Source organism: Leptosomus discolor, chromosome 11 (genome assembly GCF_034619465.1).
Source record: "Leptosomus discolor isolate bLepDis1 chromosome 11, bLepDis1.hap2, whole genome shotgun sequence".
Lineage (NCBI taxonomy): Eukaryota > Metazoa > Chordata > Aves > Leptosomiformes > Leptosomidae > Leptosomus > Leptosomus discolor.
The window spans coordinates 22,890,038-22,912,491 of NC_141401.1; the positions used below are offsets into that span (position 1 = coordinate 22,890,038).

The following is a 22,454-nucleotide window of genomic DNA, read 5'->3' on the forward strand; positions in this document are numbered from 1 at the left end:
TGGGTTGGGTTTTTTTTGCATTTTTTCTGGCCACAGGATTTGGGTTTTTTCTGTTTTGGACTTTTTCCCCTCTAAATAACAAAAAACTCTTCTAGGTCAGATCAGCTCAAACCCTGAATATTGCATTGCCTTACCTGGAATATTTCAAAGCCATAAATATCAAGGACACCAATGTTATATTCTTCATGATCCTTCTCCATAGCCTTATTAATAGACTAATAAAACAGAAACAAAATGTAAAACAAAGTGTAGTTTACGTATTTAAAAGATATATTCACATCCTTAAATCTTTACACAAAATACTGGGTTTCTTCAAAAAGAACATATTAGAACGGAATACAAACATATGATGTAATAGGGTATTTTACCTTCACTTTTTAATAAAGTGTTATTAACAGCTAGGAAATGAACAGCATACTCTGCTCTTTTCCAGGTTAGCGAGCCTTTGGATCTACTGTTTGTAAAAAATTTTCCCCTCTGGTGTAACTGGCTCAGCTAAAGCAAAAGAGCTGACAAAAAAAGAACAGCTTTAAGACTTGATGCATTTTGCAGACGGTACCATGACTCTTTTCATCTTTTTCTGTGTTGCCCTACTGTGCAGTGTCAGTGCTGGACACACACAGTGGGAGGTACAGAGCTGTCGTGATGAGGGAGCCTTCCGAGACACTAGCAGCGCCACCACGGAGGAGACTTCTGCTTCCCCTAGCCAGCATCTGTGGCCAAAGTTAAGGTTTCTAACCTGCCAGTCCAGCCCAGGAGCTCACACGGAACAAGAGTGCGTCAGCACGGAGAACAGAATTTGACCATTTGCTCAACTGCCGCAACATCGGGAAGCTGAAGGGGTTCTTTGCAGCACGGTGGGGTAAGACAGCAGGGGACCATAACCCACTAATTCTGGGGGTCACTATGTAGGGGAACGAAAGACTCCGAGAAGCACGGATGCTGACAGGAAGGAGATGTCCCAGTGTCACGTGGGACAGTTGTGGCGGGAGACTGAGGAAATACAGTGCTGAAAGCACAGCTCATTTTCTTCAAAGTGTAGCGTCTGTCACATCATTAGTGCCTTCTATTTGATACCTCTGCTCGTGCTCCCACTGCCCTGCTCAGCGCTGCTGCTAAGGTTTAGGCAAAGAAACACACTGGGTGAAAGAAATGACAGACAAGAAGAGCACTGCAAGGAACGCTCCTAGTGTACTTGTACATGTTTTGGTATTCAGCAGAACCAACCAAATCCAACTTACATCCACCAAGTAATCAAAAACCCGGGAATGGAGGGCCTTGGCCAGCGCATCCCTGGTGTAGCAGGCCTGTTCCACGTTGAGCGTGACATTAATGGACTCGGATTTGCCTCCCCACTTGCTGTCCATCTGTCTGCTGGTCAGTTTGTCCTTTAGGCGGTCCTGGTTAATGCCCAGGAGAAAAGCGGGGAAAGCCAAAACTGCAAGAAAGATCAAGGTTACCGGATTATGACTTACTTACAGACTAAACCAATACAGAACAAAGGGGAAAAAAATTAGCTGTAATAAACCTCATGGGGGCATGCAGCTTAAAAAGAGGAGGGAGTTAGGTCTTTAAAATCTCCCTAAGATCCCCAAGGACATTTTCAGCTCTTTACATACATGGATTTCAACTAAGATAAACCACCTTTAAGTAAAATAGTCAGCTATTTCTGTACCTTCAGTCCTTCAAACACGTAAACTGGCTTTGGTCATAGTTTTGAACTATGTGGTTCAAACAAATCACTCTTGGAGGAGATGGAAATAAAACATAGAGCTCACACATTAAATAAAATCAACAGCATTGAAAATTCTTTGTAAAGACATAAAATGCTTAAAGTGTCATAAAGAATATGCTATCTGCTTCCTAATATTCTTTCCCTTTCTTCTTTTAAGTTAGGATATTGCAAAAAGTTTTCAATTGCCTTGCCACTTATTTAGGTTTGGTTTTTTCATCCCTTATTCTGCAAGTACTTGGCAAATTCTGGTTTCTCTTGTTCAAAAGTAAAGCAGAAAAATACATCTGTGCAACAGGCAGCCACAAGCCTAGTATTCCTTGCGTTCTTAGCGCGTGGTGCCGAACTTAGCTGCAGGTGCCACGCACCTTAAGGAACGGAAAAAGAGAAACGGCTTGAAAGCATACGGGAATAGCTCCCGTGGGCAGCTCTTGGGAGTCGGCACCGCGCCTCCGCTAAATCGCATAATCCTCTGATAGCGTTTCCTCCATGTTCCATTGCTTTCACATCTACTTTACTGGCGTGATGAGGATGTAAAATAATCACTAAGGCAGCAGTCACTTGTGCTTCACGCATCTGTAGTGTCACAGCATGATTTCGCTAAACCCTTCCGTGCATTAATGCAAAATTATTTTTAAAATGGCAAATAACTGCCAGCTTTCTGAAATCTTATTTATTACGATCAGCAAGCTCAGTAAATTTACCCTAGGGTACTAGGAACCACGCGGCTACCCAAAGCTGAGTCACTGGCAACATCTTTGGGAACTCACTGAGAACTCAGGCTGAAGAGCACACGGAAAGGTCAAACATCATATGCTTAAAAAGGAGAAGAGGGTAGGTAATTATAGACCAAACATGCTCACATCTCCTGTGAAGATGCCAGAGTAAGTATTTAGCCAATACTACTGTAAGAATTGACGAGGACAGTATAATGGTAAGAACCAGCACGTACACCTTGGGAACTCTTCCTTCACAGTGCTAATGAGCTACGGTGAGGGAAGAGTAGCTGGGCATGACTCGATATATCTTCACATTCTTCAGCTGCCTGATTACTTTCCCTAGTTTGGGATCACAGAGTTACCCTCTAGAGTTCACAATAAAGCAGGACGTGCACGTAATTGATAAAATGATCCTCCAACAGTGATCAATAGCATTCTGTGGAAGAGTTTTAAATACAATCTGTGAAGAGAAGCTGACAGAGACTAGGTTCACACGTCATCAGTTTCCAGAAAGCGAAAACCAAATCTTTCAATACAACGCAAGTGTAAAGAGGGATGGTTTAACTTGTGTTCTTCATCCAGGAGAGAACAAGTAGTATTTGGCATGATTTGTAACGTTGAAGATTTAGAATAAATAATGAGAATATTTTTTTCAACTATTAATATAACCAAGCACTGTAACAGAGAGTAATCACTGGCAGTTTTAAAGAAGTATTTGTCTCATGTCTGTCAAGAATGGTCTGTATAGATTTGATTCTGACTCAGAGTAAGAGACTAGAGTTTTTGGTGTCTTGAAGAATGGCTTTTGCGTGTTTTTCTGCAATTGGCTATGTAATAACAAGAACACTATTGACCAAAGTCTTAAACTTTTTATTATTTCAGATTTACGCAAAGCATGACTTATCAGTGGTCTTTCATTGTGTTTTATCTTTCATGGCTATCCAGGCTATAAATGCTTTGCTACTCAGTTGGCTACGACAAACAGTAAACTGGGGGGAGGATTAATGGGAAGAGAAATGAATCCAACTTTCAACTTCATAATGCAGAAATTGTACTAGACACTGCTATTTCTTCTCTGGCTTCTTTAAAATGCAGTATGTTCTGAGTAAGTTCTATATTCATTCTATCTGCTACTTTTTTCCAACGTATTATTCACACAACTTCTGTATTTATATCCCAGTGAGCAAGAGAAATACGGTGTACAGGGCTCACCACAGAAATACATTCACATTTACCAACTTATTTTCAACTCACATCTTTTCAGTTTGTTACTTTTTGATGCAAAACACTATCTGTCTTGTCTGGCTATTAAGTGTCCTGATTTCACTGAAAGATTGAATGCTGCAATTTAAATGGAAGCACAGTAGCTCATTTGGAATCATAAGGCGTACAAAAATCCTATACTTTTCTTGGGATATATAAAATGCCACAAAATGTTCTTTTTGGGTTCACTTACTATTCTCTCAAATTGAGAAATTAAGGTTAAAAATTAGTAATTTTTATTTCTCAATTTCTTAAAACAAATAGCAGGAGAGTACTAATACAGTCGAGGGGGAAGTTGACTGCACAAAATACTTTATCCATATTTAACTTACCTAAAACTAAACAAACGCAGCTTTCCTAAACATAAGGACCATGTCAAAATAACAGAGAATCTAAGTTAGCAGCCTTGCCCTAGGAGAAATGATGCACTGAATCTAGACAAGCAGCTGAAGCTTGCACCTCACCTTATGCCATCTCGGTTTCAGCCCCTTGCTGCTTAACAGCCTCCAGAGGTACTTACACTCCTCGCTCTCCACTGCTGCATAGTTGCCAACTTCTTTGAAGCTGATGTTTCCCAAATGCAGTATTCCTGCCACTATCTGCAGCACCAGTGCCTGTTCCTCTGCAAAGATGCCAATCACACTCATTGCATGCTGGGAAGGGAAGGAAAAGAAAAACCAAAACCCAAATCAGTCAAAGAATCTGTTCAGTGACTCTTGTCACAGAACTCCTTTTAAAATTTTGATGTTAAAAATTTGAATTTTTCAACCCAGTTCGAATACCTGAGGCAACCAAATTTCATTACAGCTTGCATCGAAGCTTCAAAAGGCACCAGACGTCCTACTTCAGCATTTTTCTATTGTTTTAATTAAATACAGAAGCACCTACACCATTTAGAAGAGGTTAGCAAAATAAATTCTGGAAAAATTAAAGTTGCTAAAAACCAAGCACCTGCTCTTAAGTGTCATACTCAAAATACATACTTTCACTGCAAAATAGGAAACAATGAACTTACTTAGTGATTTTATTCCTTCCACACAGCAGACTAAGAACTGTGATGCTGTACTGAATGACTCTAAACAGTAGCACAGTCTGGCTTAGACTGTGAATTTCAGCCACTTACTAGAAAATAATCCAAAACAACACTGGGGGTTTGAGTCGAAAGCACATGATAACCTACAAAATGTCTTCTCAACTGGCTGGTTTTCTACAATACCAAATCAGCTAGAATACAAAAGTAATGATTTTTTTTTAAGCCCTTAAATGTGCTACCTATATAAATAAGAAAATGTGTTAATATGCTTATTTTAAATAGTAAATTTTAAATAGCAGGAGACCAGCGAGTTCACAGGACTTGCATAAAGGTCACGCAATGAATTAGCAACAGCACTCAATAAAGATCCCTGAGCTACGCTAAGTCCCTTTCCCCAGCCTTGCCGTGGCACTGTTTTAAATAGGCATGGAAGATCAGTGACCCCTAAGAACTCAGCTAAAACAGGGCACTCGTCTTTTCTTCTATCAGAAGCTCCTTACTCTGTTTGCATTTTCACATTTTTCATACTGCAGATTATATGCACTCAATTAAATTTCATTAAATTTGCACCCTTCTGAAAAAGGACAAACGGAAAACAAAATGCCTTTCCATAACGAGTACCTATCTTCTCAGGATTGTTAGGCTGCAACATAGGACTTCTTCAGGGTAACATACCTCCTCCTTGGGGTAAAAATATAATGAAAACCAGTTCTATCTACATTAAGTTCACATTCCCACACTAATACATCAAAGTCTTTGCTACAAATGGACAGAGAAATGAACACACATCCACCACTACGCAAATCCTAGAGTAAAAAACTCACCAGTGTTTCCTGGAAATCCGATTTGTCATTGATGTCATCAACTTTGTAGGATCCAGAGAGACTCAGATAGTAATAGTAGTCCATACTGGTAATGCCAAGACTGCTTTTTTGTTCCGAGGAGGCCCCTTCAATTAGCTGCAGATTAAAAATCTCCAAATTAGGTATCATACAGCAATCTTCAGGAGAGGTGAGGCAGGTCGGAAACAGGTGACTGAGCTTGAAATTACTGGGGGAGATATGGCTAGCGCTGCGCCAGGAACGCATCCTTCCTCTGCTTTCTTAACTGTTTAACACAAAGATTCTCATTCCCATTCCCACGAATGGTTTAGTTCTAACTTCCACATCTAATAAAAAGCAAGAACTGACTGGCCTGAATGCCTTTCATTATCTTTACCTCACAAAGAGAAGGCCAAACGTGTTTCCAATCTGCAATGTATTACCTAAATCCTCAGGAACAACCTGCTTCCCTTACCTGCTGACGGGCAGGCAGAGCTGACAGAACATACTAACTGACCTAGCGCTATCTGTGACTCCCACGGCGAGGCCAAGGTCCGTTATGCCCGTTCTGGCATACGTTAAGCAAGTGTTGAACTGCTCCAGTGCTGTGTTGATTTGAAGCAGGACTCCAGTCACACCTCTTTGCATCATTTAGGCCAAGAACAAGTAACAGAGCAGTTAAAAAAGGTTGCTGTACTCCATGACGCCAGAGGAGAGGCTCCTCGGTCCTAGGTAAAGCCTGCACAGCTGAGCACAGACACGGCTGCAGCAGGCAGGAATGAACAAACTAACCTCCCAAGAGCAGAGTCAAAACCCCATAGCCTTTGAACTCCTGTGTCAAAAAGCCTCTCCAAGCCACAGAGGAAAATCAGGGCAGTGCAGATTGTTCATGTACCTCGGAAGAGGAGAACGCACTGCTCCTGGAGCAACTGCAGCTCCAACTCGGCTTTCCATCCTGGCAATGGCACTGCAGCTTGACGTGAAGCTGCTCACAGTCGCTTACAACGCGCTGCCTTGACTCGAGTTTCGTAGAGCTCGACCAACGGCCCTTCAGCAGCCAAGGAACTCGCATGCCAAGGACCAGGGAAGGTCAGAGAAGCCTTTTGAAACCCAAAAAAAGCAGAGACCCTTGGAGGATTCAACAAATAGACACATCCTAGAACTGAGGATCCAATCTCTCTTTCACAGCTGTGCTATGGAATTCCAGAGCAGAAGGTACAATTATATATTTAAACAGAAATCTGTTGGGAAGTTCTCTTTTTCTATTATATTCTACTGGACTTTTCCATATGGGAGTTCACAACCAATTTCCGAGCAATGTCTTTGAAATATCGAAGTACCTTTGTTCTGGAGCTGAAAGGCAGCTAAGTAGGTCTGTTAGATGATGTCGTAACATGCTACCAAGCTTCCCAGTGATACCCAGATCACCTTCCTGAGGGTGCCTTCAGTAATCTCACTGTGTTGAGAATGGCTTTTCAACCAAAAGGAAAACCTCGTCCTAGTTATTTTAACTAACTTGGAAAGGACCTATACGCTTCTGACCTGGTAAAAAATGTGAAAACTCCTCTCTCCAGGATTCCTCATTACAACGCGAGATTTCTCCAGTAGGAAGTTGGAGATTTTCCCTCCATCTGGTTCTCCACCCGGGCTAAACTGGATTTCAAAATATTTCCCCTGCAATAAACAACCAAAACTGTTGAATGACCAGTAAATACAAACAAAATCATGCACTGCTACTGTATCTCAAGGAAGGTTACCAGGATATTTAGTCTTTATGGGTGCAGTGACACAGATGCCTCAAGGTACAACTTAAGCTTAGATTCTTGAACTATCACATCTCTTTCTTTCTTTCTTCCTGCATTTACACAGCACTAGACTCGGGGTAATACATCATGTGTTAATGCAAATGTAGAGAGGAACTCGGTGGCTTCCTTTCCCTGCTGAGACTCTTGCCCAGTGTAAAGGGAACCATAAGGCTCACCTATAGGGGAAGTACATTGAACAGATTTATGACCAACGGCAAAGACAGCGTTCTGCTTGGAGGCAAGGTAAAGCCATTACTTTTTGCTTTCAGGGAGACATGAATTGCATTAACACTCACACTGGTCGAGGAAGAAATCACAGATTCATAAAGCCTATGTATAACTCTTAAAAACTGAACCTGCAGCACGTTATCCAGCAAACAGTCATTTCACAATAGAATCGTGAGGGTTTTTCAATGACAGACTGAAACCAGTTCCTGCCTACTTGCTGTATGCATTAGTAAAGGCATTTCCCATGGAACAACTCTACGGATGGTTTTGTCTATTTTTTAAAAAAGTGATCAATTTCTTTTCTTAAACACCTATTACTGCACATTGTTTTACTGATCTGGAAACTGGCCGGTTTGTTGTTGGGAAGTCATCTGCTTGCAGACTGAACATTTTATAAATAAATTGTGACCAGCACATACTGTAAGAGAAACAAATGCACAACCTACGCAGAATGAAAGAGAGGCCTCTCAACATATCCTTTGTGTTTTAAAGCACATTTTATGTTTTATTCAGATTTACCTGATTTGTAGTCAGTTTATATTATACTCCTGAATGCTGTAAGTTGGAAGGATAAAGTAATCTCTAAGGTAGAGGGACTTACAAATCTGCTAGAGTTGTTGTTCCGTACAGTTTTTGCATTCCCAAAGGCCTCCAGTAAAGGGTTGGACTGTAGAATAATATCTTTAACATGCTACAATTTTAGGAAACAAAAGAAATAGATTTAGAAATAGACATTTTCTAGAAAACCATGACATCTAAATTATATATTAAAAAAGCAAGAAAGCTGGCATCTGTAAGAAATCCTCTTGATCAGATAAGGAATAGAACCTAACAGTCTTTTTTTTCCAGAGCTTCTAGTTCTTATTTTTTTAAAGAAAACCCTACAAAACTGAACAAACTGCCTGAGGCTAAAAACGGCTCCTTGTGTTCACTGTTTTGCCAAGCAACACAGCCAATAAATTGATCTGGTTTTTTCCATCCTCTTGATTTTGAACAATTTCCTTCTTACACACTAGCATTTAAATCTTTTGGGGGGTCTGGAACCACAACCGGTGAAGTCAGAGCAGCATGAAATTCAGCAATCTGCAAGTGCTTCAGCAACCTGCTTTGGGACCGACGCCGCTGCTACCGAGCCGTCTTGGAGAGCTATAAAGTGTGTTACTGTTGTCTCTTATCTGATCCTAGGAGCTGGAAGCATGGACAAGGTGTTCACTTTGGAACAAACCCAACACATGCTGGGCTGTGATCAGAAGACTGAATTTTATTTCAAAATAAATACTCAAGGCAACTTACCAACTTTGTCAACTGTTACTCTGAAATCACTAAGAATAATTTTAAATTTTGTACAAAAAGCTGGCATCTTTTTAATAAAACAAAATATTTACTTATAAAGTATGGGTGTATTTATTCCAAAAATAACAATGCCTACTTTCTCTGGATCATTGTCTTGGTTACTGAATTATTCTCTGCAACGCTCCCAGTATCACTGCTGTGCAAAACTAAGCAGAAAGAACATCCTCAACATCAGAGAATGCAATAAAGCAAAAAGTAACAGTAAGCACTCAAAAAGAGTGGACTAGTAAAAGCAGCTACTACCTATCTACCACTGCCTGTCAATGAATGACACTGTAATGTCATTAAGGAAAGTTTTACAGCTAATTCACTCCATTAGCTCTAGTTAATAGGTTTTGATAGATAGAGCAGACATCAATAATATAGTTATTAACAAAAGCAATTATTTGTTGTTTCAGCTAGCTTTCAGATACTCTGATTCTGACTAGACAACCTCAGAAAACAAGATGATGTTCCTGCCGTTGGCTCTCTGACGCACGCATACACGTCAGAGATTTAATGGAAGCAATAAAACCCCAAAAAGCCAGTTCAGTTTTCCATAGCATGCCAACACAGGAGGAAAAAACCACACGCCTACTAAAAGGAGACTGGTTGTTGCTCTTAATCTGGCTAAGGACAATAATAAAAAAGAATGCTCGTAGCCATAATGCAGCGGGAGAGCTACAGAACGTGGAGCAGAAATTACTCTTGGCCTGGGGATTTCCCTCAGACGGCTCCCATCGCACAGGCAGCCCAGCAACCTGCAAGCAAGCACTTCACGGTCCCCTTGGGCTGTCTCTGCTGCAGAGGGACTGCACTTATCTCCAGCAGCAAGCCTACAAGCGTCTTCAGCAGAGTCTGCCTTGGCTGCTGGTGTCTGCCCAGACCTATCTTTGCCAGTCTGCCTCTGAAGTAAATCCCTGGACTATCCTTACGCTCCAGTATTACCCTGTATCAACTCACCTGTACTTTAGGGCCACCTCCGGAAATTTTGGAGATGTAACTCATGATGTATTTAGCAGCCACAGTCTTCCCAGCACCGCTTTCCCCACTACAAAAAAAGGAACACACCAGAGTTAGTTTTTAAATAATTCTAGAACGGAGTAATTTGAGATTTATCTTGTTTGACCAAGACTAGGTATCTTAACAATGAATAATAGTAAATATGCGCCATATTTACGTCGGGCAAGCTGGTAATATATAGACTCTGATATAGTATTGTAGCATAGTCCTCAGATGTGTTTGTGAATAAGTAATTTTGAGTACATCATCTTGCATGGACACCAGACTCTCTACAGGACGTCAAAGTCAGAAAACTATGTAAGTTGAGAAATAAATATATTTAAAACAAGATGCTCAAAAGAGAACAAGTGTGTTAAGAACTCAATTACCACCTGAATTTAGTGGGATTTCAGCTCTTAACACAAAAACTCGTTCAAAAATGCAAGCTCTGAATGCCATGCCAGACACCTACTTAATTTCAGGAGTCTTTTGTTTTAGGTGTTCCTGAATGAAATAATGATACATTATTAATCACATCCTGAATGACGGAAGAACTACCTTCCTGTTCCTATGCCTCTTGACACAGGGCACAAGAAATCTTAAATCTTCCATGCTGGTTTTCACAATTCCTTCCTTCCGTTATAACATTTTACTTCAGTGGTGAATAATGTGTAGAACAGTAGATTTGCCTTCTCACGATTAGTGAGCTTCTCAAGAAGGAAAGAAGATTGGCATGCCAGACAACCCAATCTCATGCTTTATTTCATACCTTAAAGTAAACTTCATTTCAACAGAATTCCTTCAGACTTACATAAACCTTGGTGCAAGTCAGCTTTGACCTTAATGAATTTACCCTGACCTGGACAACTATACCAATAAAAAGAAACCCAACACACGGATGTTGGATCCATTTCATAAAGGTATTTGAAATATATTTTTCCTTGTCTGAAGATCTGTGCTATCTTTAAGCTCCTGAATAATTGCAGTGGATGTTGTTGACTCTTCTATCCTGCGCCTACTTGTGCCTGGATATGGATCAAATGTACATCTTTTGCTGCACAAATCTGAGAGACGCTTGCCAGAGAAACATCAGCATGTCCTGCACAGGAAGGGGACTGGCTGAGAACGTCAACTCACAGCTTCTTATCAGCATGGGTAATGGAGACATTTCCAAAGGTTTAATTCTGAAAAAGCTCCCTAAACTGCCAAGATGCAAATATCATTTTACACCTTTAAAGCTTCCAAACAGCACAAAAATACTCAAAGGCTTTTTTTTTTTCCTCCACCCCAGAAAGGTTTTCATGCTTTTCTCTTTTCCTGACTGCAGTTTTATAGAGCAGACAGGAAACCTGAAAAGGTAAAAAAATACTTCTTGATCATCTCATCGGCGAAGTGCGGACCACGGTTTCTATGATGCCAAGGCACCTTTTCCTACACGTCAAGAAAATAGCCTGTATTATTGGCTTCTGCTGCATTCACAGGGACAGAAGTTGCTGGGTGGCAAACTGTATTTACAAGTTCAGATCAGCAATAGTTCAATCATTAAAATAGCATTTCTTCAAAATTTGCTCGCAGTAGATTTGCTCATCCTGTTGTAAAACAAGACAGACAAATCACTCTCAACCAAATCATACTCTTCAGTTTATACACGCAGTTTTCAGTCCAATACAGAGGCAGATCCAGGGCCAAACACTGAATAAAGCTGATCGAGTATTATTTATCACACAGTGAAAAAAGTAACACACTTCTGTAAGGTTTTCCTTGATGCATAAATTATCCTTCTCCTCTTTGTTCAAAATAAGTGTGCCTTGTATTTCTCATTCCATCGTGTCTGCCATGGATATTAACCTGGAGGAATACAGCTGCATTTTATCGTTAGTCTCTATTTCAACATAAGTGGTCCTCTACACTAAATCCATCTGGCCGAAAGGCTGCCTTTCAGAGTTTGCTTTTGATTTATGCATGCATGCGATTTTTTTCAGGTTTATGCTTTTATTGACCACAGACTGCTAAATTGCTCCAATTAAACTAGAATAAAACAGGATGACGCATTATTTATGAACCAAAGTAACTTTATCTGATGGGATGGTATCTGGCCCCCAGTAGAGCTCAGGTAGTCAGTTGTAACAGGGAAACAGCGGCATTCCTGCCAAATGATTCTCATACTGAAGCTTTTTCACATATACCTTCCTGCTCTGCTGCTATTAAAACTATTTCAAGAAGATCCAAGAATCATTTTCTAGGTTGGTAGTCTCAAGTATGGAGGTTTTTCAAGGCTGAAAAAATTATTACAATGGCTTAAAGTATGTGGACTGTGGCATTGCATTGTCTCAGAGACTTTTCTTACTAAAAATAAAAAATTACATAGTCTCAATCACTTTCAAAAAAACTAATGCTTTGAAAGACATATTGTTTCTTATAGCACTATTTGCTACTTCAGAAAAGTGACATTTTGTTCAGCAAAGTCAATTAACACTTAGCTGAAATCAGAATAAAGCTACAAATGCAGAGGGAAAATCTTTTGCTCTTTCCTTCCTTCCCAGAGGAAATACAATCAGTGGTTAGGGTTAGATAAGCAAGATCTGGATACACAGTCTCATACTTCTCTCCAAAGTTAATTTTCTGAGTGACATTTAATACCATAACCCTGGCTGTAGAACCATACAAGTAATACTTACCTACATCGCCAGGACAATGTAGAAATTTTAATAACAAATCTTTATGAAGAACTCCTGGATCTACCAGTAAAGAACACTGCATATGTAAAGTACTCTGGTGTGTTCAGATAAGCTTTTTAGTTTGTTTCCATAGAAAATTTACTTTCTCTATGTTCAGAGAAACCTCAGCAGCATAACTTCAATGAAATGTCTTCCCCTTCTAAATCAGAGCTTTTACCTAACTTCTCTTACTGCGTTAGACCTACGCTTCTACCACTTCCTCATTAACATTCAACCACATTTCCAGTTAGATTCTGTACAGACATTCTACAATGATCGGTCATTCAAGTCTCCTGCAAAGTTGAGATACAGAAGCTGACTAGAAATCTTCTATCAAATTGGAACCAAATAGACTCAGGACAGACGTGAGCTGTTCACTAAAACCAGCCAGGGCGGTAAATGATCTTTCTATTAACATACATTCATATTGTCTTTCCACGTATGCAGGCATCATACACAGCTTTACTGTACTCAACCATTGCCACAGGGATGTCAAATATTAACTAAAATTACAAACAAGGAGGACTGAAAAACTGCTTTAAAATAACTGCAACATCTCCTGGCAGAGATCACAGAAAGAAAGTGAAAATAAAGTCCTCAATTTTATAGAAAGGTAAAACCTTAAGAACTCTCTGAAGAGACACATTTATTGCTACATAATAGAAAAATACTAATCATAACCTCCACTCTCTTAATTAAAGGACAATGATAGTCCAGAAGGAATGAAAAGCCACAACAGACAATCCTTCATAATTAAAGTCCTGAATGGGCAACTCCTTGTTGACAGTTTGGAAGCGCCGCCATTGCAAGTGAGGCAGAAATAGGAACAGGCTGCTGTAGTACTTCTGTGAGCTCGGTTCAAGAGACGCTTAAATTAAATATCGTGCCTCAGTAAAACATAAACTTAACGAGAAACCCAACTCCAGCGTAACTGCGCTGCTCAGGCGAGTAAACTTCTTTGGAAGGCGACTGCGGGGGCTGCTCCCTCCTCCCACCGAAGCACAGGCTCTGCACCTGGGTGCAGCCCAGCCCCACGCAGCCCAGGAGCAGCCTCCTTGTTCGCCCCGCTAACAGCCATTCGGACTCGCTCACGGGTCCTCAGTGACAATGAATCCGTGCACACACGGAATCCTCTGAACGCACACGTGCTGCAACTGCTCCCCGAAGGAAACAGGCTGCCCTGGCCCTGTAAAGGCTGTTTGGTAACAGTGTTCCTTTTCAGATTTAGTATTATCACGTAACAAGATTATTTTTGGTAGCCGTCTATTCAGCCTTTCAGAAAACTGTATTTTCTTTTGGATCTGCTTTCTTAGTTCTTTCACTGACTTTTTGAAGAGGGTGAGATTTTTTTCTACCAGTGTCCAAATGCGTTAGTTGACATTCTGGAGTTAAATGTGCCATCAAAAGGGTGCGTGACCCTCACACACACACACACAGGGTCCCAACTACAGCAGGACACTGCAGGGCCCTTCCTTCACCTGCCTGGAAATCGATGTCTAGGCTCTAGGAATCATGTCCCCTCCCAGGTCTGGAGGCAGATGCCACAGGTGCCCAAACCACATGCCGCAGGAAGACACAGGTGTGCACCAACCCCCTCCCCGTCATCCTTGTGTCTCCCATTCCCGAGAGTCCATGGGCACCACAGGCCCCATGTAGCATCTTTGACCTAACTCTGAACCAGTCCAGCCTACACTTCATCTCACAGAACCGCTTCTTACCTTCTGTCTTTGCAAACCTTTCTTTAGCGGGGAAACCTGCTATCTTGAGTGGGGGAAAGAAGGAAAAACCTGAGTTTGTTTCTGTACTAGCTTGCTCTGTTCCTTCTATTCCACCAGGGATTTTCAGTGAAGTCACTCCAAATTCAGACTAGTTGAGAAGCAGAGAAGCAAACAGGCACCTTAGCATAACCATATTGTTATCACCACTTGTTTTCCACAGGACAAACTTTTATGGCAAAAACTATGGTTATCTGAAACACAAAGGTTCATTTGAAACTGCTTAGGTTCAGCAGACTTCTGTGGAATTGAAGACAGACAAAACTAGATCTCAACTTTTTGAGAATCACCAGTTTAGGGGCAGAAATGGTAAAGTCCTTGGCAGCTATTAAGTGAAACTGATGGTGTGGTAGTAGACATGAAGCTAGCTAGAACATTCATTTCACCCAAAAGCTGCACCATCTTGGGAGCTTCCAGTCTGTGAGCAATTCCCATGCCTTCTGGTCTGTGAAATAAAATGTAAGCATACAAATTCCAAACTTCAAGAAACTTCATTCTCAAGCCAGCTCCAGTCAGAAATAGCAATGACATTACAATCAGAAAATACAGGATGTATCTAAACAGTTTAAATGAAATGTAAACTAAACAAAATCAATTTTGCGAATGACTGAGTTACTCGACTTCAGAAAAATAGCTTCTAAGTATCCCAAAAAATCAAATACCATCGTGAAAACTACCTGTAAGTTTAGTCCGCTGTTTTTACAGTTTTCGTAATCATCATCATCGTAAAAACTAAACGTGCAGGAAGGAAGAGGAACTCTCTGTAACGTCCCTGGCAAACAGGTTTTTTCTTGTTTCAGTTTTGCAGCAGATTTCAATTAATCCCAGCAGATTTTTAATAGGCTGTGCACACACTGAGACACAGTTCACGCTGCACGTACAAAATGCGGACGCTTCAAAGAGCGCATCATCCAGCATTCAAGCACAAGAATTCTGACGTGCATTTAAACGTGAAAGCCTGTATCTCAGACCTGCATCTCGGCTCTCTGAAAATGTGACCCTCTGCAGCCGTTGCATTTTGAGGCATTATCAATGGATCAGAAAATAGGTTTTTTTAATCCCAGTTCACTGCAGTTTAAAGGTTTTCACTGTAAATTTGGCTTCATGTAAAACATCCCAGGCTCCAGGATGTCACTTTGTTCAAAAAGCAAAATAAATCCCAATTTTACCCATTCCGAACAGGTCTGAATTCGACTTAAATAGGGCTAACAACTCCAGCGTGGCAACAGGCGCCAGTTTTCCAAACAGGAAGACTGTGCTCAGAGCCCAGCTCAGGTACATGAGGGGCAGAACAAGAGCTCTGGGCGTTTCGTTCCGTATGGCACCACGCTGCAGCCAGGGGCCCGGGAGCAGGAGGCCTTGACGGGAGCACAGCTCGGTGCGGCAAACTGAACGCCGGGTCAACTTTCCTGCGTGTAAGATCTCTGGTTTCCACACACCTACAAACACTTGGCTGATACTCAGAGGGATTCACGTGTGCACGATCCCCGGCATAAATTCAAAGAAATGAAAGAGTGAATATAACTTTCCAACACTGATTCCTCACAAGCTTTCATAACAGCTCATCAGTGAGATATATTAATATGAAATCTATTTTCTCACTGGATCATCCAGTAGGGCACAGGAATGCTTGCACATGGAGCACCTCCCCACGTCGGACCCACACACTAAGCCCAGCTCTTTACAGTACTCCTGCAACAACACTACATCAGCAAGCGGCTGGCACAAGGGCGTTGAAGCTCAAACCCCAGCGACTACCCACCCGTGCCTGGCAGGCTCCCCCCAAGGGACGGAGCGCACGCCGCTACAAGGTAGGTGACCACCACTGACATTCCGCCTGCTGGGACTGCGACACTGCAGGGCACACCGCCACCCTGGGGAGGAGACCAGAGAGGGCCCCCTGGACAAAGAAAACATTCCATCTTGAAACCTCTCTTTTGTTAAATTCAACTGCAGTTCAATTCCTAGTGCTGCCTCTCAGCGTCTTCCACAGAGAGATGACAGAAAGCTTAAGAAAAGCTATCATTAATAAAGTAATGACAGTTTCCCTTCGAATTATTCTTTTTCTCCTCTTTCCTTTCCCTAGTTCTTGGGAAAGTCTCATAGGCCAGGGATCTCCAAATGCTTTTGATCGCTCACACCATCATTCACACGCTCCCAATACATGTATATAATTTATCTATTTATAACTTACATACATCTACTACGGAAGGTCTCGTATTTTCTTTCCGCACCCCACTGGCTTTCACTGCATAGCCCCTGGGATGCACGCACCACACTTTGGAGAGCACTGCCACAGGTGAAGTGCAGTTCCAGGTGCACTACAGTGAACCTCTGAAGTTTTCTGTTTAAGAAGGGAAGGCAGAAGAGGTACCGTGTACCAGCTCCAATACCCTGCAGTTCTTGCTCTCTGCACACCTTCTTTTATCACACACCATCTCTAAACCCACAGATGGGAACAAAGCGTGCCCTTGGACCCAAAACTCACTTTGACTGTGACTTAAGTAATGCCTGTCATTAAAAAAGTTCAGTAATAATTCTACAGTGAATTCCCTCAGCCTAATAATTAAAATAGAGTAACAGTGAAGAAAAAAACTGAATTTTCCAGTACCTCTCTCCTTTTGTCTCTGACTGAATGCAAGCAGAATTCCAAAAGGAACAAAAATACATTTATTTTTAACAGGGAAAAGAAAAGACATAGTACTAAAACCAGAGTATGGTAAACATAGTCAGTGTGAGAGCTGGATTTAACAGTACCTGTGGCTGCTATAGTTGTTAATCCATCTCTCTGATGCAGTAATTCAAGTTATTGCAGTTTTGGTACTGGGTGTGAAGCTGGCTATGTGATAAAGATTTCTTGTGGTTAAGATGTCATCAGGATTTCAGTGGAAAACAAAATGAAGGGTCAGAAAGTACTTATCTATCCTAGAAAACCCCAAAATGTTCAGTGGTCATGGACATAGATGATAACTATTGATATAATAAAAAATAAACTTTTCTGCTTCTTGAAGTTAGAACAACAAAAGATGATGATAAAATATGTTTTCACAGATCTTTTTCTTACCTAATAATGACACACTGATTTTCTCTGTCAATAATCATGTTTCTGTACATGCTGTCTGCAAGAGCGTAAATGTGCGGTGGGTTTTCATACTGCGCCTAGGAGGGGAAACAGAGAATGATTTTTCAACACAGCATTAAATAACGCAGAAAGAGCAACACAGATTTTTATTTAAATTAGAAGAACTCCTTTTCCTGGAAAAACAATTCTGAATCCCACTTTATACTGATTTTTCCGCAGGATTTTTTTGTTCATTTAATAAAAACAAACCAAAGTTTCTGGGTTCTGTTACTGATCTTTCTCTCATCCGCAATTTTCTCCTGAACTATCGTAAACACCCTGTTCTAAAAATGGTCTGTGCTTGAAATATAGGACTTGTCCAAGAGAAACTCACGTAATTTAGGCCTGTTCCACCAGTGGTCATACGCTAACAATAAACCACCTAAACCGCCACACAGAGCCTGGTGCTGCTCGTCTCATTTTCATCCACCGAGCCCCTTCAAACCGAATGGCCTCCCTAATCCATGGGCATGCCTAACTGGAGCCGGGCAGGAAACCAAGTTTTAAGCCCCTAACATCCTCGTGCTGACTCACTCTTCGAGGTGTATTTCCAAAAGCGGCATCTAATTTTGGCATCTCAATGTTTTTATTGTTCTTGTTCACTTTGAGAGTTCTAAAGCCATAGCCTCCAAACCCGCTGACAGCCATTTTGTATTGTGCACCACACTTGAAGCACGCAATAGCTTAAAAACTGCCTTTGCAGGAGGAGGGACACGTCAAGGAGAGAAACCTGATATGGATTAGTTAATCAATACCAGTATTTTCTTGAAACACTAATCCTATGTTCCAGGGGATTAATTCAACTGAAGACTCAATATACGGTAATGGATATCAGCCAAGTTCTCCCAGGCTAATACAATGCTACCAAAACCCAGAAACAAATACTTCCAAGAATTTAACAGTGTAGAAGAATATTTACATGCCCGTGAACACTGCAGTACATTTTAGGCTGCTTTACTTACTGCTCCTTGGTACATCTCAATTTCCTTCTCCCCAAAATATGGCATCTGCTTGAATGGATTCACAGAGATTAATACAGAGCCAATATATGTCTGTATTCAAAAGATGTTAAGGTAACTACAGCTTCATAAAGTATTATCTTACCACTAGTGACTGCCAAATAACTTTTCCATCTATTACATAATACAGCACGCTTCAAATAATAGTAAAAACCCCACAGGTTACACCAATTCTTAGTAAGAATGAAATTAGCAGGCTTACAAGAATATAAACATATCATTCAATGGGATGCTTTCGTATTATCAAAATATTTATTTTAGGACAAGCTAAGTATAGAAACATGTATTAGAGACCCAAACACAACACACCTTGAATAAAAATACAGAAAGGAAACAGCATATTGAAACTGTTTTCCTCCTCTGTAACTGAGGAGGTCGTACTGTCAGTATTAAAAAAGCTTGTTTTGACCTCTGCAGGATATCATAGTCACACAGTCTGATCTCACAGAGATAGTGCTGAGCATGCACAGCCAGATGGAAACAGCTAAACTGGACAATTACTCAGCTACACGTACTAGTGGGGAGCTAAGGGAATTAGGTAATTCGGTACGTTGGGTCATTTTACGAGTGGAACCATTAACAGCCTCTAGGAGTCTTATCCCGCAGGCTGACCGATACGATGACACTCATTTTCAAGCTATTATTAGTCCCAGAAAGCGTTTTTGCAACATTTCGAATGTTAGTACTTCACCGTTCTGCATTCAGGGGCACGCGTACCTAAATTTACAAAGTACTTCAGAAACCTTCAGAATTAGATTTGCAGCATACACACACCGAGCAACCGACAGGACTTTACAGGCAGGACTGGCTGGTTCACTGAGCTGGGAGTTCGCGGTGTACCCATGTCAGTGAGTCCAAAGTGTTGTACTGCGGGTTTCATTTAACAATCTGGAATTGTTCGTAGGCAAAATTACTATCTAAGCTTTCCATGCAAAAGTAGAAAAATTAACAAATTTACCCTGATTATCCTATATAAGAATCTATTACTGTAGTGCCACAGAACAAAATCGTAACCTGTTAAAGAAGCAGCATAACTCAGTGAACATAATTTCTGCATTGTTAATTTGCAATGCTTTCTTCATACATTTTTTAATTTAATTCAAAGAAGAGTGACAACATCTGGGTCTCGAATATAATACACCAAGCGTTCATTGTGTCAGTATAAACATCCGAAGTGACAGTTTTCTGTTGGTAAACAATACCAGCATTTTCTGGGACGATTCGGTCATCTCTATACAACATAGCACAGAGAAATGTTCATTCATGGGTGGACATACAAACAACTCACAGATTCAACAGATGGTCTCCATTTTAGAATGAAAAGCCTTCGCAGAACTGCAAAAGGAGTCTTTTCTCCCTACACAAAGGAATTATAATGCTTTAAAAGAAGACTCTGATCCCTCACGTGACCACAAGTCCCCTTGGAAAACATACTTATTCTTGCTTCAGGAGAAAGGCCATCTCCACGTTAATCTCACTTATTTTTATAAGAAAAAAAAAACATAAAACCATTTCTTCAGCGCAGAGCGCTGAAGACTTTGTCAATGTACTGCACGGAAGATGCAGCATTCCACAGGGATAAAAGTGCTCGTGTTACAGGAAGAGCGCTATAGTTTGCCCCAATATTATAATTTGAAAAATATTCTGCATCTTTATCATGTTTCTGTAAGGCAAATTTAGTAATGATGTGGCACTTCATAGAAAGAGGACACAAACCCACACGTGCATGCGTATTAAAAACCCCTGCAGTTCTGGATGGAAATGTCAGCACAACTGCAACATCGATTTTCCTCTGTCAGTCCTTGCTAAATTGAGCTGCTATTTAGCTCTTAACCATCTGAATATATGGAAATAGCCAGGAGATGTTATATTTCCTTCCCTTTCTGCTAAAAAAAGTTAAACTCTTCAAGGAAACTATTCTCCAGACACAACTAGGAAGTATGAAAACCTGGGTACAGCAGCAGAAGAAACAGAATCACCTTCTAGTACATAATCATATTGACCAGTTGTCCTGGTTTGGGCTAAACCAGAACTAATTCTGGTTTAGTGCTTTAACTTTTCAGTTCAGTCTCCTCCAACTGACGGCCCTGTCTGAACCAGCAGCACGTGTCCCCAGCCAGGGACTGCTCCAGCAGTGCCAGTCCCTGATGGTCACAGCCAGCACCAAGGGATGGGCTGCAGAGAGGCCCCGGCTGGGACTGGTTCTTGGAGCGACCAAGGTCACTGCTGAGTCTTGTGCCCGTGTTGGGCTGCGGGAGGGAAAACGGTCCCCAGCCCGAAAAAGGCCGCCCCTGCAGGGAGGAGCGAACCGGCCAGGGGACCCAAACCTGACCCACAGAGTGTTCCACCCCACGGACGGCACGGTCAGTGGAAAGCTGAGGGGTCCCCAGGGTCTCGCTCTCTTCCTCTCTTCTTCGATGGCCGACGTCTGAGGAGGGCTCTGTCTGTTCTTCTGCCGTCAATCCCGATCCGTGCATCCCAGAATCAAGGGCCTGAGTCCAGCTCCTGCATCCCATCCCTGTCTGCTGCCCAGTCCAGCCTGGGACTGCCCCAGTGCCAGCCCTGCAGCGTGGGGGGGAGGTGTCGTCATCAGGGTGGGGGGAGTTGGGTTCGGTGTTGGTTTTGTACATATTGTATATATTTCATTATTTCCTTATTCTTATTATTATCTTTTCTTTTATTGTTATTGTTTCATTAAAGCTGTTTTAGTTTTCTTTTCCAAACTGTAAAGTCTCTCTCCCTTGTTCTCTTTCCTTTTCCCTTTTGGGAAGGGAGAGGGGTTCACAGAGAGTGTCTGTCATTCGTTAGTGGTCGGCCCAGCCTCAAACCATGACACCAGTGTTTACCAGATTCGCTACTGCAGCTCATACCACATTGTGAAGGCTAAAAATGAAACAGTGACTATTCTTATATCAAGGAATTCCTTTCATATGGAATTTAAAAAAAAAAAAAAAAAAAAGGCAAACCTTTGGTGCTGAAATCTGGTTTTGTTAGTCTTATGTTCGGGTATTTAAATCTTCCATGTTTTCATTAATCACAGAAAAAATTTTTAAGTGCAAACCATGGAGATTTACAGATGTCCATTCATATGTTCACCTGTTTCCATCAGCCCATGATCCACAGTACTAACAATTCCAGAGTAAGCTCTGACTGTGGTTATGTCACACAAGAAATGCTATTTTGCAAGTGTTAGAATTTGGGAGGTATAGAAGACACCATGGCATCAAGACACACATACACACCTCAAACCTATTAACTCTTGCTCTTAGAAGCAGCATTACTGCAGTAGCTTCAGGGGTCACATGGATGTATAAATACATGGAGCCACAGGCTTATCTTCAAAGAACAATTCCAAATATCAAAAAGAGTAACTTAAAATCATTTTTCAGATCTTAATTTCAACCCCCATAATTAGCTCAGTTTACAAAGCACTTTGTGTAATCTCAGGTGAACTGTCACATTAAACGCTCAACATCTTTGACTACTCTGCTTAAAAAGAATACATACATAGAATTAGTTTCACATTGGCTCAGCAATTCCACAGGGCCCAGCTAAAAACAACACTTTTATAAAGGATACAAAAATATAATCATCCATGTATCGTTTCTTTAGGTTCTCCACTATGGAATCCTCCGTGATTTTGGAAAGAAGGACCATATCATCCACTCCACTGTGCTTGACATTGTGGCTCTGCCAGTGGTACCTGTAGTGTCCTTTGCTGCCCTGCAGGAAAGCACAATAAGCATAAAATAGGTTACTACATTTCTCATTAGCATTAATAAACCGAAACCCATCTATTCAAATTCCAACTTCCGGAATATTTTTCTTTCATTGTACTCTATTCCTTGCTCCAGGCATTGTATAAAAGCACACATAAATGATGTCAA

General features: G+C 41.2%; 1 protein-coding gene across 1 annotated transcript in view; it reads right to left on the reverse strand.

Moving 5' to 3' along the window:
- The window catches only part of MYO1E (myosin IE), a 57,245-nt gene that overhangs the window by 34,381 nt on the left and 410 nt on the right, over positions 1 to 22,454 (reverse strand). The window contains exons 2-11 of the mRNA XM_086471346.1: positions 22,147 to 22,290; positions 18,511 to 18,600; positions 17,492 to 17,586; positions 9,897 to 9,984; positions 8,203 to 8,292; positions 7,111 to 7,242; positions 5,572 to 5,706; positions 4,235 to 4,367; positions 1,242 to 1,438; positions 135 to 215 (exon numbers count right to left, since the gene is read on the reverse strand). Of these exons, the coding sequence (XP_086327472.1) occupies positions 135 to 215; positions 1,242 to 1,438; positions 4,235 to 4,367; positions 5,572 to 5,706; positions 7,111 to 7,242; positions 8,203 to 8,292; positions 9,897 to 9,984; positions 17,492 to 17,586; positions 18,511 to 18,600; positions 22,147 to 22,290 (1,185 nt within the window). The remainder of the gene's footprint in view (positions 1 to 134; positions 216 to 1,241; positions 1,439 to 4,234; positions 4,368 to 5,571; positions 5,707 to 7,110; positions 7,243 to 8,202; positions 8,293 to 9,896; positions 9,985 to 17,491; positions 17,587 to 18,510; positions 18,601 to 22,146; positions 22,291 to 22,454) is intronic.